Raw genomic sequence first — 27,031 nt, forward strand, 5'->3', positions numbered from 1 at the left:
AGAAAGCCACAGCATGCTCACGTACTTCACCCAGGTCAGTGATGACCTGGCCCTCAGGGGTCTTCAGGTGATCTAAGACTTTGCTCGCTGCCTGCCGTCGCTCCAGGTTGAAAAAGAAGCGGGTCGGGGCATCCATTTCGGCCAGCTCTTGGCAGCGGGCGCAGATCCTCGCTCCATGGGCCGCGCTCTCCGCCAAGTCATGCAGGCACTTCTTCCAGAACCGGAGGCTCTCGCGCAGCACCGCATCACTGCCAGCTGCCAGCAGGGCAGCTTGAGCTTCACCACGTCCTCCTCCAACTCTCTGATACGGCGGCGCAGTTCATTTGTGGCCAGCTGAGTGTACTGCTGGCAAAAGGCCCGAATCTGTACCTTGCCCACATCCCACCACAGCTTCCAGGAGGAGTAGTTCAGTCTCATGGCCTCCCAGCCCCGCCAAAAATTGGCAAAGCAGTCCTGGAAGTAAGAGTCTTGAAGCAGGCTAACGCTGAAGCACCAATAAGGCACTCGTGCACAGGTTCTCCCTGGCAGGCTCAGTTCACAAAAGGCTAGGCCGCAGTCTGACAGGCCCAAGGGAACAATGCAGCCGCTGCGTAGGAGTGGCAGGTGGTACCTGGTGACATAAATGCAGTCGAGGCGGGCCATAGTGAGACCCCCCGGCACTCATCCTGGCCCAGGTGTACTGGTGCGCGTCGGAGTGCAGGGCTCGCCAGACGTCGACGAGGCCTGCAGTCTCCAAGACGGACTGCAGCTTGCGGGCTGAGGGAAGGTGAGGCTCGGGCCCCGTACGGTCGAGCAGGGTATCAGTGGTACAATTAAAGTCCCCACCTACAATAACCAGGTCATCGTCCTCGCCGATGTCACGCAAAAGGCCAGCCAAGGTCTCAAAGAAAGTGACCCTCTCCTGGCCATCAGAAGGTGCACAGACATTGACGAGCAGCAGACGGTGTTGCACTAGGGTGACGCGGACCGTCAACAGGCGGCCGGGGACAACCTCTCGTGCCACCGCTGTATCATGCTGTAGCTGTGATGATAGGAGAGTCGTGACCCCGGCGCTAAGATTGGTGCCGTGACTCAAGAACACCTGGCCTTGCCAGGCAGCGCGCCAGGCCAACTGGTTGTGCCTGTCGGAGTGCGTCTCCTGGAGGAAGGCGACAGCCAGCCACTTCTGGCGCAGGAGCTCCAGCACGGCCTCTCGCTTTACCGGATCTCGACAGACGTTGATGTTGAAGGTGCCAATGGTTGTGGCCGCCATGGGTGTGAGTTTGGGAGAAGAAGAGCAAGGTAAGGCGTAGATAAAAAGCAAGCCTCCAAGAGTCGAGCAAAGGCAGAGACAGGTCGAAAGGAAAAGGCCTATCGTGCCCTACTCTAGTCCAGGGACCCCGCCAGGCCCCACTCATCTCTCACCCGCTGGGCGAGCTTCTCCAGGCGATAGGCCATCTGCCTAGTGCCCAGATCTTGCTGCATGAGCTTGGCCGCAGCCCTGGCAGCCTTGACGAACACTTTGGGGTCCACGCACCACTGGGTGATGCGCACCGCTATGTTCTTTTGTCCCTTCATTTGCTTTAGAAAGGTCAAGAGCCCCCCATAGTCAGGACCGACCCGGGGGGGGGTCTGCCAACATGGGCTGCACTTTTCCCACAGAGGAGCGGTGAGGGCGCACACTGGCTGGGAGCGCTACATCCACACCCTCAATATCCAAGCCCATCAACCTCCTCTGATCGTCCAGGTTGAGGTCTGGCTCTTGAAGAGCAAGCCCCACCTTTGGGGGGGAGAGGTCATCCTGCTCTCGAGGTCGCTTGCGACACTCAGAAAGCTGGATTTCCATCTCACAAGCCTCCTCATCCAATTCAGTGGCCTGGGACGTGACCAAGAGGTCAGCAGACTCTTCCGCTGCTCCCTGGGTCAGACCTCCAGAGGCGACACATTGTGCATATGTCTTCTTGCCCCCTGTCTCCGAGAGCTGGGAGACGGGTGAGGCGTTAATGACCCCTGTCTCCCCCACCTCCAAACTGCCCTCATCCCTGGTCAGCAAGGGTTGCTGACGTGACAGCTGGAGCAGGGCCGGGCTCTCCAGCAGGAGCCTCCCCAGCACCAGCTGAGGAAGGCCTCAGTGGGGACAGGGCGTCCTGAGGGGTCCCTTTCTTCTCCTTGTTGCTCTTCTTCTTCTTCTGCTTTGTGGCAGATGACCCATCCTTCACAGAGGATGGGCCAGACTGTGTCTGGCCTGTCTCCCCAGAGCCAGCCACCGCAGCCAAAGCCATGGTGGAGAGCAACTTGCAGGAGGTCTGAGCCCCGTCGTCCGATGGGGCCTCGGTGCCACAATCGCTGACCACCCTGGCCTCGATCGGGGAGGTCAGAGCAGGCAGGACGGAAGCAGAAGCATCCGCCTCTGCCCCCAGTGCCGTCTCTGCACCGGTGGGGGTGGGCACCGTAGGTAGAATGCGGGGGGGGGGGGGGGCTGGGGCCTAGCCCCAGCCCCTCCGCCGGATGACACACCCACACCAGAGACTTGAGCCCCCTCAGATGGAACAGGGGCAGGAGGAGGTCGGGAAAGACTCCCGGCCTCACTGGGTGGGGCCTGCATCCCAGAAGTGGATGGGCCGTCCATCGGCATCGCTGTAGTCGCTGACGTTTTGGCCGATCCCCCCTGTGGGCACTGAGCTGCTAGATGGGAAGAGCCGCCACATTGAAAGCACGTGGTCTCCCCACAAGAAAAATAAATCACATACCTCCGCCCGTTGGACAGGAGGCTCAGGGACTGAGGCAGAGACCATGAGCCCTCCCTAAAGAGCATGAAAACCTCAGTTTGGGGTTTTTACTCCCTATGGTCAACCGGCAAAAGGGACTCGTAAGCACCTCATAGGGCTCGAGTACCCTGGCCAGGTCTCGATCGGTCACGTGCGGGGGCACATTGGAGATCACCACCCTCACCACTAGGGTATCTAGGGGGGTGACAAAATAATGCGCGCCCGCAATGTCCAGGCCCTCTACGCACACCCTATGGACTAGGGTGGGGTCGCTCAGGTAGATCGGGACCGTGTTGACATGACCTCCGTAACAGATGGTCTGCTGTCCCAAGAGACTAGCCAGAGCATCCACGCAGACCTCAACCCCAACAAAGGGAGGGGTGTGCACCCTCAACCCACAGGTAATGGGAAGGTTCTGGGAGGCATCCTCGTGCCAGCTGCTGGCTGTAGGAGCAGCCATTCCTGATAGGACAGGGTTAATTCCCAACTCTAACTAAGCAAAGCAACAACAACAAAAGTTTATAGTAACTAAAAAAGATAAGTGTCCGGGAAAGTGGCCACAAAAACTCTAGATGGGAGGGGGGAAGGGAGTGGAAAAAAAAAAAAGCAGCTGGGGTTTGAAAAAGCGAGAAGAAAAAAAAAAAGACAAAAACAAGAGGGAGAGGGGAAAAGGGGTAATTTAGAGCACCCTGCGGAAGGCAAGCTAACGGAAGGTAACTCCCCGCTACAAGCAAGCAGAAAAGAAAGAAAGAGAGAAAGAGCGAGAAAGAGACAGTAGGAAGACAAGAGACCGGAAGTACGGGGGGATGGGACAAAGAGGAGAGAAAAGGGGGGAAAAAAGCTGCAAAACAGCAAGAAAAGAGAGAGAGAAAGCGAAATAAACAGAGGCTAGAGACCTTTAGACAGGTGGGAGTGAAAAAAGGAGAGAGATAGGAAGCCGGGGAGTCTTACGCTCGGGATCGCCCCACGCAGCTCCAAGCGAGCCTGGTCCGGTGCGTCCAAAGTGAAAGAAAGAAAGAAAGAAAATGACTGCTTCTCCTCTCCTTCCATCTTTGACAATTCTATCTGGATGAGCTCTACTACCCAGGATCTACCAAAAAAGTGAGTTTCTAAACCAGGCATGTGCAAAATTTCCCATTTGCAAAGAAAGATTTATTGTTTGCCACATTAATACCATAGCAGGCAACTGCTAACCCACTCATAAGCATCTCTTGCCTGCATAGCAAGAAGCAATGTTGTGGAATGATTTCTTGTCTTTGACAAAAATCAAAGATTTACTTTTATCAGCTGGAAATTTCTGGAGTAGCTGAGTTAGATAACTAAAGTCCAACCAAAGTAGAATGGGACTGGACACTTAACTAACCCATTAATACTTCTTCCAAATCCAAATATCCTGCAGATTTTTATGAACAGAAGAAAAATAGCAGCACCAACCAGAAATGGCTATTAAAAAGTAGGCGTGACAACTGAACTCCACAGTTAGCACCATGAAGAGTATTGAACAATACTGTATAGCAGTGGTCTCCAACCTTTTTATGGTGTAGATCACTTTTTTTTTTTCTTCTTTTTTAATAAAATAAGGGCACCCCAGGATCTACCACCCCTGCCCTCTCTCTCCCCACCCCCCCCTCAGACAAGCCACCTCACCCAGCCCGGCCCAGGTGGCAGGGGTGTGGCTCAGCCCAGCCCAGCCATGTGCATCCTGCCACTCCCGATTGTGAAGCCTGACAGTTGAACGGTCAGAGGCTCCACAACTGATCAGTCAATTGAGATCAACTTGTTGGTGACCACTGCTGTATGGTGTTTGCACTGCTCTGTTTGTGGTGTCTGATGTCATGACAAGCTGTACACATGACTCCTTACATGGGGAAGAAACAGCTAGTATTTTTAATTTACACATACAGCTATGTATTTTGACTAATGGCTTTGTCAAATATGATTTTACAATTATAAACCACCACCCCATGCTACTCATCCATGTGGGCATGAATGACATGGCTCGGAACAATCCCGGCCAGGTCATGAGTGACAAGTGCTCTGGGAGCTGAGCTCAAGGGTCTGGGGGCGCAGGTGATTTTTTCCTCAATCCTCCTGGTCACGAGCATTGGAGCAAAAGGTGCATCGGAGAGGTTAACAGAAGACTCTGGCGACGATGCCATCACAAGGGGATCAGCTTCTTTGACCACGCTCCGCACTTCAGGGATAGAGGCAGTGGCTTGTAGGGAAGGGATGGCCTCCACCTCACCCTGAAAGGAAAGAAGCTTTTCTCAGCCAGAATGGCTGCCCTACTTGACAGAACTTTAAACTAGGATCACTGGGGAATGGGCAGTCAATTAACTGTCCAAGTCCGAGTCATGTCAACCATAGTAGTAACAGGTTAGGTCAGAGGTTGTCTGACTGACCAGGTGTACTTGAGAAGGCCCTAGCGGATATGCATGGGTGGGCAGGCGGGGATGGAACGCTGCCATGCACCATCCCATGCAGGCGCCGCCTGCCTAACCAGACATAGGAGACGGTCGCACGCAGCAGTTGCCACCACTCAGCTTTTGGCCACGCACCACCTCCCCTCCCCCACTCACTGTCCAGCTGTGCACCACCTTCTCCCCCTGCCCCGCATCCAGCCACCAGGGGTACACTGTTCCATGTCTGGCTGCCGGGGGTACATCGACCCAAAAAGGTTGAAAACCCCTGGGTTCAGTAACCCATGGGAACCTACTCTGACAACAGCCCAAGGAAAGGTCATGTCCCAGCACACAGGGAAGCCCAGGGCTTCCCATGACAGGCTTAGCTGCCTGTACACAAAATGCCAAGAGTTTGGGAAACAAGCAAGAGGAACTGGCCCTTCCGAGCAACAAAGATTATGATCTCATAGGGATAATGGAGACCTGGTGGGACTATACCTTGTACAGGAGAGACCGTGCTGGAAAAAGGGGTGGGGGTGTAGCTCTCCATGTGAAGGAGCAGTGCACTTCCCTTCAAACCAAGTTTAGCAACCAAGGAGGGCACCTTGAGACCCTCTGGGTTAAAATATGGGAAGAGCATGGGGAAGGGGATATAATTGTAAGAGTCTATTACAGATCTCCCAACCAAGAGGAAGAGCTGGATTGTGAATTCAACAGGGAACTGGCTGAGGCTGCATGCTCCTAATGCATGATTGCCATGGGCAACTTCAACCTCCCTGACATCTTGTAGGAAGAGCACACAGGCAAATCTGACCAGTTGCATAGCTTCCTTGCTTGCATTGATGAGCTCTACCCAACACAAGAGGTCTAGGGAAGAGGTACTACTGGATCTGCTTCTGGCCAAAGGGAATGATCTAGTGAGCGATCTGAGGATCAAGGGGAGGCTTGTAACAGCGACCATGAACTGATCACTTTCTCTGTCCAACACAGGGCAGGCAAATCTCTCAGTAAAATAGAAATCCTCAACTTTGGGAAGACTGACTTTCACAAACTCAGGAGACTGGTCAGTCAGGCACTAAGAGACCATAGCCCCTCAGAAAAGGAAGTCCACAAGGAATAGTTGTTCCTTAAAAATGCAATCCGCCAAGCACGAGGAAAGTCCATTCTCTTCTGCAGGACATACAGTCAGTGGGCTGGGGAACCTCATTGGCTCAATAAGAAAACTTTTGGACCTCCTGAAACTAAAAAGAAAAGCCTACGCCAGATGGAAAATAAGGCTCATCACCAAGAAGGACTACACAGAACTAGCCTGCACTGTAGAGAGTGGACCAGAAAAGCCAAGGCAGAAATTGAACTCAGGCTAGCCACAGGAATCAAGGACAACAACGAAGTTCTTCTTCAGATATTTGGGAAGTCAGAAAAAGAAGAAAGGCAACATTGGACCCCTGCTAAATCAAATGGGGCAGCTAATGTCTGGTGCTCAGGAAAACGCCAGCCTCCTAAATGACTACTTTGCATTGATCTTCCACCTGCCCAAGGGGGTCACTCTGTCGGACAGGATGCAGAGCATCCAGGGGGTGGGATGTGGGCCCACAATCAACATAAATTCAGTGAAGGAACACCTTGAGAGGCTCGACATCCATAAGTCCACAGGCCCAGATGGAATGCACCCAAGAGTTCTGAAGGAACTGGTAGACATCATAGCACACCCTATGGTGAAGACATTGGAGAACTTGCGGCACTCGGGAAAGATACCAGAAGAGTGGAAAATGGCCAATATGGTCCCAATCTTCAAGAAAGGAGGGAAGGAAGATCCAAGGAATTACAGGCCAATCAGTCTGACATCCATCCCTAGAAAGATCCTGGAAAAAAAAAATCATCAAAAGTTTCATCAGCAACAGGCTAAGGGAGGGCAACTTACTGAGTGTTAGTCAACATGGCTTTGTTGCTGGAAGGTCTTGCCTGACCAACCACATCTCCTTCTATGACCAGGTGATGCATTGCCTGGACAAGAACAATGAGGTTGATGTCATATCTGGAGTTCAAGAAAGCCTTTGCCTTTGTCTCCCATAATGTCCTCATGGTTAAGCTGGGGAACTGCAGCCTTGACCATCTCACTGACATGGTTAAGCTGGGGAACTGGCTCCAGGGTCAGACCCAAAGGGTATTAGTTGATGGGAGCAAATCAACATGGTGCAGGGCTCAGTACTTGGGCCAGTACTGTTTAACATCTTCATTAATGATCTGGATTTGGGCATCAGCCATAGACTGGCAAAGTTCACAGACAACACTAAACTATGTGGGGAAGCAGTCACACTGGAGGATAGGCTGGGGATACAGGCTGACCTGGACACGCTCACAAGGTAAGTAGGCCAAAACCTGATGGCATTCAATGTAGAGAAGTGCAGGGTGCTCCACTTTGAGACGAAAAACTAGCATCATACTTATAGTCTCAGCAGTGCTGCAGCACCATGAACAAAAGAGACTTGGGAGTGTTGACTGACCACAAAATGAACATGAGCCATGCCATAGCTGGCAAGGCAAAGCAAACCCTGGCATGCATCCACCAATGCATCTCCAGCAAAACCAGGGACATCATCCTCCTGCTTTATTCAGGCTTAGCGAGGCCACAGTTGGAGTACTGTGTGCAGTTTTGGGCCTCCCACTTCAGGAAGGAGGTGGATAAGCTTGAGAAAGTCCAAAGGAGAGCCACCTGCACGATCAACAGCCAAGAAAGCAAGCCTTATGGGAGGAGAGGCTGAGGAACATGGGACTCTTCAGTCTGGAGAAGAGAAGGCTCAGGGGGGGACTTGGTGGTGGCCTTTAAGTGCATCAAGTTTGTGCACCAGGTTCTGGAAGAACAGTTGTTCACCAGGGCCCCCCCAACAGATAACAGGGTCTAAACGGCCACAAAGTTCTGGAAGGCTGATTTGGACTGGTCATAAGGAAAAACTTCTTTACAGTCTGAGCGTCCAGGGTGTGGAACAGACTCCGCAGAGAGGTGGTGCAAGCATCTACTCCAGACTCATTCAAAACACATTTGGATGCTTATCTTGCTGGGATCATTTAACCCCAGCAGGCTTCCTGCCTATGGCAGGGGGCTGGACTTGATGATCTTGCGAGGTCCCTCCCAGTCCCTAATGTCTATGAAATTACAATCTTAAAAAAAAAGGACATGCACACAATACATGTTATATACTAGGCACACAAGGCCAACAGGATACTCTAGGTATCCTGCCCAAAAGTCTAAAGGAAACATTCAACGTTCAGACTCAACATTCAACATTCATATTCACAACTCTAAGGTAAAGGAGAGAGTTCACCATTTTACCACTGCTTTGATTCAGTTGGGAAGTCTTTCCCATATTAGATTCTATTCTGCTAGTCTTAGTTATTGAGCACAGCGTAATCTGGGGAGTAAGGACGTTGTATGAATCTCATTTCTATTACTAACTGTGAAATAATTACTGTTAAGGAGTCAATCCCTCAAAGTTCTGAAATAGCAATACTCACGAGCCTTTTGTGTGCTTAATTTTCTCCTTTTGTGTTTTCACAGTGTCATTTCTTGAGACACTAAAGGTTGGATGCACTTCCTTGTACAACCTGTATTTTATACCCATGCTCTTCCTCCATAGTAAAGGCAGGGGAAACAACATTGAGACATACAGTGCACTTGGACCGATCAGAAATGAAACTAAGATTTATTATCATCTGACTGAATATCATCCTGTACCTTATCATTCCATCTTTGGATATGGTCTCATCATGGATTCTTCCATGATGAGACAAATCCACCCCAAGGCAATAATGGCCTTAGAAACCACACACCAACCAGCATTTAAGTATTGTTCTATGTTAACTGAAATCCCTTCTATGCTTGGAAAATGCTATTAAGATATCTACCTGCTGGTAACACCTACTTGAGCAACACTGCTTCAGCAACAATGAGAGTGTATTTAACTAGATGAGCCACCACCAGCTTTTTAAAAATACTGTGTTTCAGCTAACAGTTCTGCTCTAAACAGGTTTGAATTAACAGGCCTAAAAACATTGGTAGCATTCCTCCACATACAAGGAGTGCCTATGCACATGCTCCGATATGTTCTGGTTAGAACACATTGGAGCAGATTCAATTAATTGAGTCTCCTGAAACGTTCTAATCAGAATGCTCCAGCAGGCTGCAGCGTTGGGGATTACCAGATTGGAAGATCATAATGTCAGAGCAAGGGCTGCAGAGCTGTGCAGTCAAACCCAGGAGGGGCCAGGTCAGGAGTGACAGGATCAAGAGATAAGCAGGTTCTAAGAGCAGAGTGGGTCACAAACCAAAGAAGCAAGAGATGAGCAGAGTCCCAAAAGCACAGTCATGGATCAGGAAATGCTCTGGGGTTGCCTGGCCTCTTCCTGTTCCTCTCCCTGCTCTTAAATAGGGGAAGCATTTGGTCAGGTGGTGTGGCTAGCCAGCTGGGTCCCAAGGAGATGGTGGAGTTTTGCATACTAATAGAGAGTGGACTTAGGCAGGTCCACTTCATCAACAAATAGCTGCAGGACAGATGCCAAGCCCACAAACTGTTGCTCCAGAGAGCCTCACTGAGTTCAAGGCTATGGTCCTGATACAACAGACTTGTATGAGAGTTCTTCAGATGACTGAAGTCTTCCCATTTTCCACAGGAACATTTCAGCACAGGCTCTTTGAATTATGATTTACATTGGATAAGCAGATTACAGCTTCCCAACAGAAAAAACCCCTGACATGACTCCCAAGTCTGCATTCTCTCTCATTTACTGCCTACAGATTATGTTAAAAGGAATAAATGCTTATTTGTGGTGAGATACAGCACACGCAAATATCAGTTTTCATGCCTTAAAACATTCCAATTCTAGTGTCTGGCAATCAATTTTCAGACACTATTTATGAAAACTGATTATTTAGGGAAAAGGCTATAGGAGGAAGACACGTGTGTATAACTCAGATAAGGACTGTCCAATTTGGGGGTAACCATAGGTTACATGCCAGTCCTGGGGCCTGCAAGAAGCAAGGTCTATAGAGCAATAGCCAACTTTCACAGTTGACTGCCTCCTAGTGGTTCTCCCAGGCCATGCATGCACCCTACCATGCCCCCTCCCCTCTCCACTGCATGCACAGCAAGAACAGCCTGGCTCCCCACTCCTCTCCCAGCCTTGAACAGTGGCAACCCGCTCCCCTAACCCTGACATGTGCAAGGTACTCCTCCACTCCCCTCTGAGCCATGTACCCAATGCAAACCAAGCAGCCTGGCTGCTGCCTTTCTTGAAGGCAGTGAGAGCAAGCCCAGCCCTCTCTTGCTGCACTGCCTCATCCCCCTCCCCAGCAACAGGGGCAGGAGGCAGAAGCCAGAGAAGTGCAGGAAGCCAAAGAAGCCACAGAAGAGCAGGGAGCCAAATGATGTTTTATAGCAGTGGTAAAAGGGATGGGCTTTACTGACTTCATTTCACTGGAAAAAGACAAAACAAGGAAGGATCAGTATCACTTTCTTTTCTCTTCCTGATGTAGATGTGGTTTGTAAATCTTGATTTGCATCAGGGCTCTTCAGCTGGTATTCCTTGAAAGGTTAACATGTGGCCCATGGGCTCCTGGCATGCTGCCACCATCTTATCACTTCTGCCATTGCTCCTGCTGTGGGGAATGAGCAGTCAGTGAAATGGAGACAGTGGCAACATGCCAGGAGACTATGGGCCACATGTTAATCTTTCAGGGGCCACCAGCTGACCAGCCCAGATATAAATCTTAAATTTACAAGCCATATCTACATCAAGAAGAGAAAAGGTGATACTGATCTTTCCCTGTTTTGTCTTTTTCCAGTGAAATGGAGTCAGTAAAGCTTATCCATTTTACAACTGCTATAAAATATTATTTGAACATAGGGAATTTTGTATAGCTTCCCACCTTATACTTTTTTTCAGATGGTGCATGGCATGTACTAAGCTAGGGATGGTCACAATGTGTATGAGTGCCATGAGAGGCATGGCCAACCTCTAGACACCTATACACATGCCCAACACCTGCTCCACCGCTCTAAAGTGTCCCCCCCCTTCTCCCCTCCCCCCACCCCAGAGTACAAAGTAAATACACCCTCTGTGTGTGGTGTGTAGCAGATCAGGGAGGGAGCAGGCAGCAGAGCAACAGATAGGGCAGGAAGCACAAAGCAGAAGGAAACTGAGTGGGGAGCACAGAGTAAGGAGCAAAAAGCAGAGCAGTAGACTGCAAGGAGAAAGGGGATCAGAGCAGCATTTGGAATATGCAGGGCTAATTTGTGGCAAACCTGACAAAAAGGTTGCCCCTCTCTGTGCTAGGCAGTTTTCATACAGGATCCTATGGACATAACAAATCAGGCAAACTGAGTTCAGGAAAAAAGTTAATTAAATAACACGTCACTGTTTTTACTCAGTATGTACAGCAGATTTATCGTGCTCATCATGACAAAAAGAAATTCAAGGGGGATGAATCTTGGGGTTGACTTTAGAAGGTCAAACTATACCATTGAGAAGGCAGCACTGAGAGAGCTAGAACTGACTCAGAAACTAATAAATTAAAAGTCAAAAGGAAAAATATTGGAGGAGCAGAGGAGGATGCAGAAAAAAAATAAACTCAAATAAGAAGGAAGGGGCAAAGTTATTTCAAACTTTAAAGGCAAGAAAAAGCTAGAATGTGATGTAATGGATGGAAAAGGCCTTAAAAGGAATGACAGCAAAAAAATAACCCACGTTTTGATGCATCATTTTGCATGCACTAGAAAAGATAACGTGGGTTTTAAGAAGTGCAGAATGATGTTGCAGTAATCAGAGTAGTATATAAAGAGGGACTGAAAGAAAAGTAAATATGTTGGGGTATGGGGGGCGGGAAAAAACAAAACTGAAAAGTTTTGAGGAAGAAACTGGAGGATTTGGACATGACTCCCTTGGATGTGTAAAGTAACCAAGAACAAGGAGGTAAAAAAAAAAAAAAAAAGAGATACTGGTATTTTCACAGATAAGGAGGAAGTAAAGTATAAAGTAATGAGGATAAAGAATTTGGTTTAGGACACATTAACTTGCAGCTGGTGATAGAATAAAAAAAAAAAAAAAAATTACGACAGATGCTTCAGGAAAGGATGGACCGGCAGTGCCACAGTAGTAGAAATATTGCAGACCAATAAATGCTACATAATCTTTCTCCAAAATTAATTTATGAAGGGAAGTTAATTCATCCAAATTCAGCACACTGTAACACTATAAGATACAGTAAAATAAATCTTAGTTCACAAAAAACTAGTGTGACAAAAAAGCTAATAAAACATCTGGGAGGAAATCTTGTTCCCGCAGCCTTTAAGGGAGTTTCCCACACCCCATCTTCCTTGATTTTGCAAGCATAGTTAGAGAACTTATCAACTTTTTCACAATCTACCAGAAACAAAAGAAGTAGGGGAAAAAAGGAAAATAACATTACAGCCACAAAATGGTCAAGCACAGCTAAATGAGATAACATGAGCAAATCGACAGTGGCACATTTCCCAGTGTAAGACTAATCTAGATACAAAAGATGCAGAACAAGGATTCAGCTGGTAGTAATAGGCTGGTATTTTTTCTTACTGTTAACTGAGACTTTTTTTTTTTCCCCCCTAATACAGGCTTGGGTTCTAGCCTTTTATTTTTTTAGCTGTTACAGAGATCTTAACCTTGTGTGCCTCTATGGAATATGGAAAGATCTACAAGATTCCCTCTCAGCTATATGAACAAACTGCTCTTTTGTGACAAATGGGTGCTTACGTGGTAAGAGTAACTTCAAGTACAAACACGGGTATGTCATTCAGAGGCAAAGTTGCCTTACTGTATTTTTTAAATACACAAGAGGCCTTGAATTCATAAGTCTATTCTCACAGACCGCTTGGAACTTTTTCAGCTGAAAAGGTCATGAACCCTACAAAACTCTTCATTGTCTTCAAAAATACTAGTTTCACACTAATGATGGCAAAACTGCAATGCTATTCTAATATGTCTTAATACTGCAGACAAGAAATGCTGTGGAACGTCCCGAACACATCAAACACACAAAAAAAACAAAAAACAACCCCAGGATTCCCATACGGTACAAACTTAACTTTGTGTTTAATTGACAACACTAGTTAAAACTCAAAGGATATATGAACATCAAAAGAAAATTAAAATGAAGACCAAGACCAGCCTAAATCCAAATATTCTGGGCAACAATAATTGATGGAAGTACATTCAATCAAATTAAAATCCTCCTGTCATTTGAGTGAACTGGGAATTAGTATCTAAAAATATATATAATTTGTAGTATATGGAAGATTGACTGTAGCAGTTACAAATACATAACATTTATTTCTTTCTGTGTTCCTTACACTTGATTTGAGCTATATATTTAAATGCTACTTGATCTGGGGAGGACTAAAACGTTCTCATTATGTAAGGAATTTCTCCTCAACTACGCATCTAGAATATGTACAAGATGAAAATCATCCTTAATGCAAGTAATACCAAAATTGTTGAGTTATACCAGGGATTAAGCCAAAGAACACAAATTGGCAAGCAGGTATTCATTCTTCTAACCACACAAGTTGGGGGTATGAATCACAAGATAAAGTAGAGAAAATGACAGTAGTCATCAAATATCTGAAGAGCTGCTATTAAGAGGGAGAACACCTTTTCTTCCTCACAGAAGGAGGTAAGACATATAGCAATGAACTGAAACTGAAGAAAAGTACGCACAGGTTGGATATCAGGAAAGTTTCCTCACAGAACAGCAAGGCACTGGAACAGGCTGCCTAGAGAATTTGTGAAATCTCATTCACTGGGGGTGTTCAAGAGAAGGTTGAACAAGCATTGTTCAGGGATGATCTAGGAATAGCAATGCCTAGAGTATCATGTGAATAACAAATGTTGGAGGCTCAAGAGACTACCATACATGCATCACTTGGAAACTGTGAGAAGAGCTCTGAAGCCCAAAGCAGGTAGAAGTGGAGAGAACCATGCTCAACTGCAGAAGGACAAAGCAGAGCTCCACAACTGGCTTGATTGTAAAAGAAAATTAAAACAGCTAAGTTTACAGAGAGGATTGGATAACAGAAAGCAGAGTTCTGACTCTCCAATAAATATGTGAGATTCATGGGGCAGTTTTTACAGTTCACAGGTTGCAGCACAGAGTGAAAAGTGCTTGCCTTTCCCATGCTTCTGGAGTTTGCTGGTCATCACGTGGAGCCAGGAAAGATGTTTCTTCCCCCCACCCTTCTTGCTACAGGTGTAAGAGGGAGCCAGGAAAGATGTTTCTTCCCCCCCACCCTTCTTGCTACAGGTGTAAGAGGGAGGCAAAAAAAATGTTTTGCCAAGGGTCCCCCTCCCCTTCCTCATAAGCATTGGGTGTTGCCTGCAGCCAAGGCTAGGGACTGACTGAAGTGTGCTGATCACAGACGGATTAACACACAGGCCTGCAGGGCCCCAGGCCCAGGAATCCCCGCCAATCAGGCCCCCCCCATGCCTAGGTTCCCTTGGGAAACAGCAGGTTGCCCTTTGCAGGAAGGCAGGCAACATTCTAGCCTGCATGGGGGCTACCACTTGCATGTGCACAGCCCCTTGCATTCACGTGGCCAATAAAATAGCTGGGCAGAGTGGAGAGCAGCTCCCTGCAGATAGGTGAAGAAGAGGCATGGGGGAGGGCAGATTGAGGCCCCCACTGTAAGGGAGGCAATGGGGCAGGGGCTGGGGACTCTGCCCAGCCAGTGCAGTGCATGGGATCCAGGGATGGGGCAGGGAGCCTGACAGAGCCACAGGTGGCTGACCCATTGCTGCATACCTCCCCCCACCGGGGCAGGCATGGGGGGGCATATGCCTGTCCCCTCCCCAATTTATGCGCAGGGCAGATGCAGGCTGCTTGCCACAGGCTCAGGGCTCTCCATTCTGCTGCCTTTCCCTTGGGAGCCCCACACTGGCTATGTGCCCCCTGCCAACCCAGCAGCAGCGGAGGGAGCAAGTTGTGCCTCCTGCTGCTGGGCAGGCAGGGGGGTACACAGCTGGAGCAGGCCCCCTGTGGCAAAGGCAGCAGAGCAGAGAGCCCCGAGCCTACAGTGGGCAGCACCCCACTCACCACTGCTCTGCTTCAGCGGTGGCAGAGGCAGGGCAGGGAAGAGAGCAGGGAGGAGAGGCAGGCATGTGCCACCCCACCCCCAACCCCAGCCCAACTGGGTCCATTCAGCCTCCCCAGCGTAGTATGCCTTTGGCTGCAGCAGCACCAGGAGGGGAAGGGGCTCCTCCTCCTGCTGGAGTCCATACATTCATTTTATAACGGGGTGTAGGAGTTCTCCACTTTTCTATTTGCCCAGGCCCCAGTAAACCTTAATCCACAACTGGTGCTGATGCTCTTGCTGGGACTAAAACTCAGACATTCCTAGGTACAAGATCAGACTGACTGACATACGTGGGATCAAAAATAAAAACGTAATCCATGGTCAGCCCACAGTGTAGACTGTAGAGGGTTCTACCTTCCTCTGTAGCAGGGGGCATGACCCTCTTCCTTGGATCTTTTAAGTGTATTTTAACAACTTCTTGTCCTTGCACTGGCAAGAACAGAGATAATGCCTTTGTCTCCCTGCATTACTTATAGCAAGTTTGGTTGTTTTGTGATGTTTTCAGGTATTGTACCTGGTATCTGTGCAGGACAATTCTTTGAGAAACTCTAAGAACAGGTTCCTCTGGCCCTGTGCAACAGGTGAGTGACCCAGTCCTGGGCCATGGGCTGAATGAACAGTGAGAGGCCAGTCCCATGGGCTGGATTGGGCCAAAGGATCACCCTTTCCCCACCCCAGGAATGCTGACTCCAATGCCTACAGAACTAGCTCCAGTTAGTTCAGGACCACGCCACCTGCAGCACCCACTCTAGCCAATCCAGAGTAGACAACTTGTGAGGCACAGGTCCCAAACTGGCCAGGCCAGATACCAGATCTGGCATCTAGGAGACCCATATAGCTGTTCCCCCCCATGCCAGACCTTTCCAGTGCCCACTATGGCCAGTCCAGGACTGTGCTGCAAATAGTGTCTGCTCCGAGACTTGCGCTGAACAATGTGGCTCTGTAGGCCGAATCCAGAAATGGCTGTCTTTGACACCGCTGGGTTAAGCAAACACTAGGGATGATGAGTCTGCTTTGAGCAGGGGATTAACTAGATGATCAGCCTCATCAGCCATCTTTGGACCCACAGATAAGACAATCATCCTTGACTGCAAAGGATTACCAAAAAAGCTAAATGACCCCCTAAGGTCCCTTCCAGTCCCTCTTTTCTATGATTTTACATTTGTTTGCTGTTGTTATTACTATAAATGTTTTGCCTGGAGCAGGAAAATAAATGTTATGTGGGATAAACAACAAAAACCCACAGGAAGTACTCATGTGTGCGCATGTCTGCAGATGACATATATGACTACTTTTACAGGTTTTTTTGGTTGTAGAGACCATAAGGACTTTCTCTTATAACTCTAGTAAATAGTAAAGTACACACTTGTACTGCTTTAACAACAAGTAAAGATAACCTACTGAAGATAAAGCTACTAAACTAATTTACTCACGGAAATAAAAGAATGCTGACATTCAGAACTATGACGGGGTGCCACTTTCGGAGCCTCTCCGGACACGCGGCTCGGCCCCCCTGTAATGGGCCGACCGCCCGCCTACTCTCGCCTGCCATGCCTTGATCTTATTTACAAACTATGGATAATTGGAACTAGCGGGAGGCTGCCCACTCGTATGCGCTCCGATGACGGGGGGCGCTGTCTGCGGCTCCTTTTCCTCCCCTGCACCACAGCCCAAGCCTTGCCAATGGTGCTGGTGTAATCGGCCCTGGGCCATGATATTATGCCACGGCCTGTTGTCTGCCTTCGGGGCCCTTTGCCACCTCTTCTCCCTCTCGGGGCCCCTCACTGCCCCCTGGCTCCAGGGCTCCTCGCTGCCCCCTGGCTCCAGGGCTTTTTGTCCCCTCTGGGGCCTCTCGCCCCCTCTGGGCCTGTACCATGCTTCCCGCACTTCTCGCCCCCCTCTGAGGCTCGTGTTGTGCTTTTCATGCTTGTGCCGCGCTTCCCGTGTTCCCTCGCCCTCTCGGGCCTATGCCACACCTCTCACGCTCCCTCGCCCTCTCAGGGCCTATGCCGCGCTTCCCACGCTGCACCGCGCCTCTCGCGCTCGGGGGGCCCATAGACTTGCCTAGCCCTCTGACCCTTCCTCCAGGTCGTGCGCCCCACTGGGCAACAGCCCTTGCGGGGCTGGGGTCCCAATCCCACACGCCGAGCGCTTCTCCGGTGCTCTCTCACCATGCCCACTGTGGCACAAAACACCGTGCCACCCTGACACCGCTCGCTGTGCCCCTAATGGGCACCAGGAACCCCCAGATTATTGGGGAGCTCCTGTGAGGCCTCCTCACACCCCTACAGCCTCACCTGGTCCTCCGGTCTAAGGATAACTAAATCATCAGGCCCAACGGCTATAACAAAACAACAAGGAGCCTCCTGGCTCATAACATACACTCCAAACTACCCTGGCTCTTAACCCTACCTCCCTTAGGGTTTGCTCTTCCCCGCATCATTGCAGCTGGTCTGAGTGGTCAGGCTGCAGCCATCAGCCTGTGCTGCTCAGCTCTCCCACAGAGCTCCTGCTCCTGCTCCTGCTCCTGCTCCTGCTCCTGCTCCTGCTCCTGCTCCTGCTCAACTAGGTCTGGCCTTGGCCTTCTCTGTTTATAAAGGCCAGGCCCTGCCCCCGGTGGTCAGCTGACCCACCCTGTTACCATGGTAACTCTCACCTGCTGCCCTGCTGAGTGTCAGCTTAGCCCATTCACTACTATCCAGTAGCAGGCACCCTTGTGCCCTGCTACAAGAACCAACATAGAAAAAAAGAGATGTTACAATTTTAAACTCTGCGTAATTTAAATTCAGGGGGGCAATTTATACAGCTATTACAGAAGACAGAAAAAAATCCAATCCTGGATATACTCTAATATAAATCATCCTACCATCAATTAAGAACAAGTTAAAAATTATATTCATCCTGACAAAAAATCTTTTAGTCAAGATACCACCTTTTCTATTTTGCAGTGACCTGAGAAGTGTGTTGTAGGAAATACAGTTCTTGAATCTTAGTCCAGAAAAACAATTACATACGTTTCCATAACCCTCTGTTAATAGTCCTAAACATAGGATGTGCCTGTTTATATGACTGGAGATAACTAGGGACCTACTTAAATTTCAGTGAGACAAAGGGTTTTTCACAGCTAGCTTGCAGTGCGCAGAGCTGATCTTGTGGACATTATGCTGTGGCCACACCCCTCAGTGCCAATTGGCAGAGAGGAAGGGGGAAGCCGCCATCTTCCCTGCTGGCTACCCATTGTGCCACTCTGCCCCTCAGTGTTGATTGGCAGGGAGACCCCAACAGGGAGAGAAGAGATAAAAGGGCAGCCATCATCTTGTCTGCTGCCCTCTGTGCCATACTGCCAGCAAGGACCATTGGCTCCCACTGGGGAGACAGCATTTTATTTTTATTAAGGTTTCTTTGGTTGTTGATTTCATGGATTTTGCAGACAATCCTGGAATTAAGTAGGTCCCCAGAGATAACAAATGCCTATGTTAAAGTAAATAAATAAATGCCCACAGCTTTCTGAACTATTTTTTCTTTTGAATTAGGGGATTCATTCAGAAAGTTTCTTGCATCTTAAAGTTTTTATAGACTCACTACTTCTGTCAAGATACATAGGTGCATCATTGGATTGATGTCTAGTTAGGCCATGACAAGTCAAGACCTAAGATAAAAATAGATTGTCAACAGCTTTGCAATGCAAAAAAGCAAAAACTTCTTAACTTTCTTAAGTTTATTTATATGATACAATTTTCCTGAAAAAAATTAAGTTACAGGTAGGCTGATTCTTTGAACACATGTTCAAAACTCTTGACATCTTTTAACGTGACAGTTACGTATCTGTTGCAACCTTCATCCAGAATTATACTTTTTGCCACGCTGTTGATACACTTGGGCCTTTACCCTACTACTGCAACCAAACCCTTCCTAAGGAAGGCCTTTGCCTACACCAGCAGTTCAGATTCAGAGTGAGGAATTATTTCTCTTTGTGAAGTCACAGTAGGAACAGAAAGAAACGTAAGTGCCTAAATTAGAATGTACTAAAACACTACAGTTAACAACCAAAGAGGCTTTTATTGACCATCAGGGCCTTCAATGAAACTCACAAAGACACTCCCTCTAGCAACAAAACATCCCCACTAGAGAAATAAAACTCCAAGCCCGTTCATAACCTCACAGGAACTGCAAGTTTAACCCAGCCCAGCAAGGCTGTTCCCTCTTCACGTCATATGATCTATTCATTCAGACTCCAGAAATACAAGCTTACCCCTCTTCTGGCCAAAGCCAGGACACTCATCTTCCCACATGACAAACTGCTGAGGTATCTGGATTGCTACTTCCCTTCAACAACCCCTTCCGACCTCTAGATTATTGCACAAGGAGAAAAGATTCCAACAACATTTTTAGCACTGTCTCCATGCCGAGCGTGGCACGTCCAGCACAACAGGCTCAGCCATCACTCAGGCCTCCAGGCACAACAACTGTCACACCCAGAAACTCATCATACACCTCACAGAGCAACCCGCTAATGCTGGCAGGCAACACCAGGGCTAGGCTGGCTGGGAATCGCCTGGCCTTCACTCACACAGGTATTTTTCTCGGTAGAAAAGTTGCGTCCCACGTGCGCGGCCTTCAAAGCTGCGATCCTACAGGAGCTGCCCCGCCCTGCCCCGGCCCCGCCTGCCACTGGTCCTGCTCCAGGGCCCCGAGGTGGCCGGTGCCGGGCACAAGCTCCCGGAGGCAGTGGGGAAGCCTCCCGCCGCTGCCGGGCACCTGGGGCCCCGCGGCCCTTCCCCGACCCCGCCGGGACACCGGAGGGACACCCAGCGCATGGAGGCGCCTGGTAAACAAGCGCAGCGCCCGCTTCGGGCCAGCCTCACGGGGGCAGAGGAGCTGCGCCTCCGGCCGCCAACAGCAGGCGAAGGCCGCCGGGGCGGCGGGGCAGGTCTGCAGCCCGGCAGGAAGGCTCCTACCCACCCTGGCCGGGAAAGGCGGCCGCGCCCTGCCGAGGCCCTCGGCACGCTTCCCTGGCTCAGGCCGGGGCAGTCCAGGGACAGCTCCTACCTTTCCAGTCCCGGCCCCGCGACCGCCGCTGACAGCCCCCGCCGCCGCCGGAGCCAGACATCTGTGGCCGCCTCCCGCTGCCAGGCGCGCCGGCCCGGCCCGCTCCGCTCCGCTCGCTAGGCCAGGCTGCCGGGAAGGCGGCGGGGAGCGGCGGCGCCTGGGCGCGGCGCCATCCTGCCGCGGGCGCGGGCGCGGGCGCTGCAGAGGGTCCCAGCCGGGCGGCGGCTCCTGCGGGCTCGGCGCTGCCCCCGCCCCGCCCCGCGCCCTGGTTGGCGGAGCCGCGCGGTGGGAGGAGGCAGGCGCCGGGAGCCGGCAGCGCCCCTCGGCCGGCGGGACCGGGTCTGGCTGGGCGCCTGGAGCAGCCTTCGGCGCCCCTCAGCGCGAGCCGGACCAGGGCCCCGGGCGTCGCCGCCTTGCTCCCGGGGCAGCCGCAGCCTCAGGGGGGCCTTGAGCGCCTGGGCCCCGCCGCGCCCCGTTCGGTTTTCCCGGGGAAGGACCCCTGCACGGAGCGGGCCCGGCTCCAGCTGCTGTGGCCGTGACAGGAGAGGCCGGCAGTGAAGCAGGCTGACCTCCACGGCGACGGGGCCTCGGCGCCCACTGCAGGCACCGCGCGTTTGGGGCGGCCTCCAGCGCCCGCCGGCGGCCTGGCCTGCGCTCTGGGCTCTTCCCGCCCCGCCCCGAAGGCGAGCCCGGACTGCGCCAGGCGCCGGCGCCGGCGCCGGCGCCGCTGACGGAGCAGCACCTTCGCAAGCTTGTGAGCACGTAGAAGAGGCCGGTGTCCCGACGCCCGCACTGTTTTTCTCTCCTTTCATCAACTTCCAAATCTATGAGCCGTTGCCTGGTGTTATTGCTCCATGTGCCGATCCCATACGCGCCATTTGTCCAATGTCTTTAAAGCTGGAGGGGCAGGGTTTGCAAGGGATTAGAGACAGCAGCTCCACTGCCTCTTACATGCAGGAGCAAGCCACAGTGGGGGCTCTGGAAGTAATGAGATCCTTATCTGCCTTTTGCAGTTGGCTCTGATATGAACAAGGAAAATTTTGTGAGGGGCTGGCTGGCAGTGACCTAGCCCAGGGGTTTTGAAAAGGGCAAAAGATGATTGGAGGACTTGGGATTCCCTTTTCTCACCAATCTGGTAATGATTTAACCCAGGAGTTTTGAAGGGGTAAAAGATGATTGGAGGGCTTGGGATTCCCTTTCTTCACCAATCAGGCCCCAGAGACTCACCCTCCGTGTCCCCTGATTGGCCCCTCGGGTCACCTGGAGGCGGGGGACGATGGACAACTCAGGGAGACCAGTGAGGGACCACAAAGAAGGAGCTTCAAAGAGCTGAGCCAGTGGGGTGGGGTGGGGTAGGAGCAGTTGCCCCAGAAGAGCCTAAATGTGTAGGACCTGCAGGTAGCACTGGGACCCTCAGCAGCTCAGTGTGCGGTGGACAGGAGAGTCTCCCTGCTGGGCTCCAGGATCCTCTGCGAGAGGCTGCAGTCAGCAGGAGAGGCTCCCAGCTCTGCTTCCAGCTCCTCCAGTCAAAGGCCAGGCAACTCAATGTGAAGCCAGGGTTCCAGGAAAGTCAAGACCCCTGACAGGCTGGAGTAGTGCCACCTGTGGTGGCTGTGTGGCAGCATTCCTGCCCACAGTGTGGGATCTGAGTTCAAATCCTAGCTGAGGTGACTGGGGGTGAGTGAGCTAACAAGAAGCAAATGTTCTTGCATTTGTGTTTTTTATTTTGTGCCCCCCCCCTTCTTTCTTTCCAGGTACCTAGGCCCTATATTTCCTTGTCATGTGACATTTTGTATTTTGTGCCTTTTTAGATTTCACCAACCCATGATGTTTGCTTTGCTGCTTGTGTTTTTATATTTGGTTAACCCTGTCTTTTGTCAGTGATTGTAAGTATCTAACCTTTGAATCCTGCCCCCTTGGGGCATTGTAGTGTCCACTATACCCTCTGATTTATGCTTGTTATGTTCCCAGTACTGTTCTCTCATTAAAAGGTATATGGTTAAGTCCCCATTGGTGGTCTGGCTCTGCTCTATAGGGGGAGGAGGGTCCCTACACCTTCCACAGTGCTTGTGCACCTGTGTTGATCCCTTCAATTGTGGAGGGGGTACCTCTTGGAGTACTGCCTGGGTTACAATTTAAACATTTTACACTTTTCTTATGGGGTTCTTAATAGCATCCTCCTCACCTTGTAAATTCTATTTACTCTTTGTAGTATCTTGTCAGGATATCACCAAAGCATGATGTGTCCTGAGAGCAGCCTCCTTCTGAAAGGATCTAATGGATTTTGGTTAGTTGCATGCCTAGTGGTCCAGAAGAAGACTAGAAGAATTTACTACTTCTTCCTTGCCCTCTAGGAAGGCAAATTGTTAATTAATAATTATTGCATCTTCCACACAGAAAGAAAAAGATCAGTACATTCAACTATGGTCAGATTCAAGTCATTGACACACAAAGGTGAAAGAGACTATGAAAAGGCTTAAGCATTCTCTTATGTAGCAATGGATCCTCTCAACAATTTTACAAAGGTGAAGTACTAATTCTAATATTATAAAAGCCTAAGTCTGTCTGTCTGTTCAGTCATAACACTTTATTTGCACTCTGATTGGCTGACAGAAACAGCCGATCAGAGTGCTCAAAGCATGGGGGAGCACTGCCATTATTCTGAAGTCGCGCCAAGGACTAGACAGGAGGTGGGGGAGCTGAGGCCAGCACTACTGGCATTGGCTCCCTTACCCCACTCCCTGCAAGAGGCCGAACACCAGCAGCATGGGGTGTTAGGTAGTGGCCCTCCCCTGCAACCCCATCATTCTTGCCAGGCAATTGGCTAATATATATATATGCAGCAAACCTTTCAAAAGCCCTAGCCAGTTAATCTGCTGCAAGTGAAATCAGCAGCATCCTTTGCCATACAAACCAAGACTGAATGTTATGTTTTGAAGCAGTCTGAACAACTGTATAAGGAAAGGTTAGAGTACCAGACCCTAGTAAAGAAGAGTAACTTTACTTACATGCATTGTTCCCCTAATATGAATTCAATGTGACATTCAGGTGAATGTGTAAGTCTGTTTTTGAACATTGTAAAGTTATGTTACCTCATTGTGATACAAGTCTTCAGTTTAGGCAAAAGTACTAATGTCTACTTTTAAAAAGTTAGCCACACTATTAGAATTATATCATTTCTGCTGACTGTATACAATATGGAGGATGTACTACATTTTCAGCCAGCTAGAGATCCATGTGGGTTGGAGTAATGGTCCAAACTATGGTTTTTTAATAAGTTAATAATGTTCCCTGTTTGTTCCTTTAGAGATTTATGTCAAGTTTATGTGGAAAATATTGGCCTTTGCCTCTTTATCCTTTCCCTTTTTTTGTATCCTTCTGGCATGGTTTTTAGTAGAATGTGCAGATGTAGTCAAAACTGACAGACCGTGCTATGAATACTTCTGCTATGACCTTGTTTGCCTCTTATGTAAATTAATAAAACCATGATTTATTTTACTAGCTTTTTTTAATATAAAAGAAGATAAATAAATATATAATTTCAATATATATTGAGGCCAGTGAAGATGGGATTGAATGTGACCAACTAATATCAAGGTAACCATAACTTTATAGAGTCCAGCATCCAAAACAAGCATTTTGTTATGTCCACAACCTTAAAATGAACAAAGTTTAAACATAGAACCTATTAATGTCATTTTTTTAAACATTTCTCAAATAAGACTAGAGGCCAAGTAGGACTCCTACAGACATGCAGGGGGCCTGCTCCAGGGGCCACTGCAGCCAGGACTGGGGTGAGTGCTGTGCGTGCTGCCCAGGGCTCTGATTGTCCACACTCAACCCAGCCCATGTTGGAGCAGCCAACACCAGCTGCCTGCACCAGGGCATGGCGCAGCCCAGGACCTGAGGTGAGTGGGGATAGGCAGAGCCCAGGCATGGGGGGGGACAGGTGGAGCATGGTGCAGCCCAGAGGCTACAGGCAGCTGGCAATGGCTGCTCCCAGGGCCACTGCAGCTGGGGCTGAGATGAGTGCCACTCTGCTCCCTTGTGCAGCCCTGGGAGCAGCGCCCCTTCTTTAGTCCCAGCCTCACTCCCTCCCTCACCACAATGGGAACCTATCCCTATTTGTTACATTATAAAGTGGGCTTGCTTTATGCAAATTTGATTTATGTGCTGTTCTCCAGGAATGCATGTATCTTATAAATCAAGGGAAACCTGTATACTTTCAGTTCCTTTGTGTGCTTTCTGTACTTTTGTTGATCACAGGGCCAGGAAGAGGCAGGTTCCTTCCAACTCCAAAACCTTTAGACTTGTTCTGTCCTGAGGCTTTCAAGCAAGCAGAGCTCCTTGTTTCTCATCTCTACAGAAATGAATGGATGCTGCTGCCCATGTCCACTCCCAGTCCTTTAAGGCCTAGTCATGAGGACAGGTGCAGATCCACCAACCTCTAGATCATCCACAAGCAAGGGCAGCGTGGAATCCTTGTTCCTTCTCTTGTGAAAATGGCAGTGCCCCTCTGAGGACAGAAATGCATCTTGCTCTTGCATTTTAGAGTTGTATTGTACTGCTTGTCCTTGGTGTACAGGAATTGTAATGATCTGATACCATAGATAGTCTTACATAAAAGTCTTCCTTTTACATAGTTATTAGAAAACATTTTGGGGGAGTAAAGGTTAGCAATATATGAATACCCTGTCTTAAACGTTGTATTTATCATTCATGAAAGAAAATATTTCATAAGAGGTTTTTTAATTTTTCTGAATTTTTTCAGAAAAAAACAAAAAAAAAATCCTTGGAAAAAAGCAGGGAAAAACTGCTTTTTTTCCCGAAGTGTGAAGGCCTAGAAAAAAACCAGAAACATCTCTAAACAGAATAGAAGTTTAATGCACATATACCAGTTCCAGAATGGCTGAAACCAGTTTAAGATAGACCTGTATGAATGTGGTATCAGACTTAACTGATTTAAGTTAAACCGGTCTATGGAACTGCTGGCCCAGATCCCCTCCCAACTCAAGTTACGTCCTAGTCCCCTAGCATTCCAGGCCCCCTTATTCCTCCTCCCAGGGCAGGCAGGCAGGCTAGCCTCTGCTGTGCAGGACAGCTGGCGGTCAGGGGGAGGGAAGGGAAGGGGAACAGCCAGACCCTAGTTTTCAAAGGTTGCACCCTCTACCCTTCCCCACCCAGGACAGGCATATGAGGGGAGGGAGGAATGGATTTTCCTGTGCTAGTTGTGGCACCCTAAAATGGGGTCTTCCTAGCTGGGGAGGGCCAGGCCCCATGCGGGAGAGTTTCCTGTCCCCAACCAGCTGGTCCAGTTTTATAGAAAAAAAGGTCTGGCCCCGCTGCCCAGCACAAACTCCCCAGGGCTGCCCAAGACATCTTGCCAGCTGCTGCTGGTGCCAGGCTCAAGTAGGACATGCTGAGCTGTCCAGTGGGCTTGTGCCAAGCAGCAGGGCCCTACCCAGCCCTCTTTGGAGTACTCCCATCCCTGCCACCCAGCACAAGCCCCCTAGGTCACCCAGCACTTCACACCAGGTGGCCCCAGGGGGCAGCCCCCTTCTTTCTATGGAGCGGGCCCAGCCAGGTGGGAAGGGGGGGAACCCCCACACCCAGGGCCCAGCCTCACCCAGGTAAGAAAACTCCAGCTCAGGGGGCTGAGACAAGAGTGGGGAGCTTCATTGCCCTCTCTCCCCTAAGCATCAGTGACTTTCCCTTGTCAGTGACTCACACCAGCCCAGCCACATGTGGGGGGGGGACCCTGGGTGGGGTTCCCCCTATGTAGGCAGATGCCAGGCTCAGAGGCTGGCTGGGGGTTGGGAGGGGGGCACCTTCTCTTCCCTTCTCCCCTATTAGTAACTCTCACTGGCTGAATCCTGGGGGGGAGGGAGGGAAGGGGCAAAATTACCTTTACTACCTCCCCTCTCCTACAGCTGAGCAAACCAGAACTGGGGCGGGGTGGGACTCAGGGGGAAAGATGTGGGGCTCTCCCTGTGGTTAGATGCCTGGCAGGGGGGCTAAGGGGAGCTGTGTCTACCCTCATGGAGGTAGGCTGGGAGTCATGCTCTGGTGTCCCCTGCCTTCTGGCCTGGGTCAGTGCAGGCCTCCACCTGCTTTTCTAAATTGAAAACTGAATATCAGTTCAGTTCATTATTGGTTCAATGTATGCAACTTAGGGAAACCTCCAAAGATTGAATAGATTCTGCCTCGATCTTTTGACTCTCTGCACTTAGCCAAAGAGTTGTTACACCCAGTATTCTCTGTGGAGAATTTCTGTCCCAGGCACCTCCTTCCCTCCCTTTCACCAGTTTTGTTTTTTCTCTCCTTGGCATTGTCCCTTTACCTGTCTATCAACTCTGCCTGTGTACTCAGGCAGGAGGGTGGGGGCTTAAACTCTCTATTGTTTTAAGCAGTGACCTCATGGCCTGTGGGGCAGGGCCAATAGCCCCTGTCGCTGTGGGCGTAGTCTTTCTGGACTTTAGGAAGGCCTTCAACACGGTCTCTCACCCCATTCTCATTAAAAAATTAGGCGACTGTGGTGTCGATGCCTACACGGTCAGATGGGTCACAAATTGACTGGAGGGCTGCACCCAGAGAGTAGTGGTGGATGGGTCATTTTTGACCTGGAGGGATGTGGGCAGTGGGGTTCCCCAGGGCTTGGGCCTCAGGCCCGCACTGT

At 49.9% G+C, this 27,031-nt stretch overlaps 1 protein-coding gene across 2 annotated transcripts in view; it reads right to left on the reverse strand.

The window, feature by feature from the left end:
• PFKFB4 (6-phosphofructo-2-kinase/fructose-2,6-biphosphatase 4) overlaps positions 1–20,562 on the reverse strand; it is a 109,232-nt gene extending 88,670 nt beyond the window's left edge. For both annotated transcript variants that reach the window (XM_090022804.1, XM_090022802.1), the window contains exon 1: positions 20,356–20,562. In XM_090022804.1, coding sequence (XP_089878930.1) covers positions 20,356–20,416 — 61 coding nt within the window. In that variant the 5' untranslated portion in view covers positions 20,417–20,562. The remainder of the gene's footprint in view (positions 1–20,355) is intronic.
• Between the last annotated feature and the right edge of the window lie 6,469 nt (positions 20,563–27,031).

The sequence above is a fragment of the Crocodylus siamensis genome, chromosome 11 (genome assembly GCF_052110815.1).
Source record: "Crocodylus siamensis isolate JL-2025a chromosome 11, ASM5211081v1, whole genome shotgun sequence".
NCBI classification, from domain to species: Eukaryota; Metazoa; Chordata; order Crocodylia; family Crocodylidae; genus Crocodylus; species Crocodylus siamensis.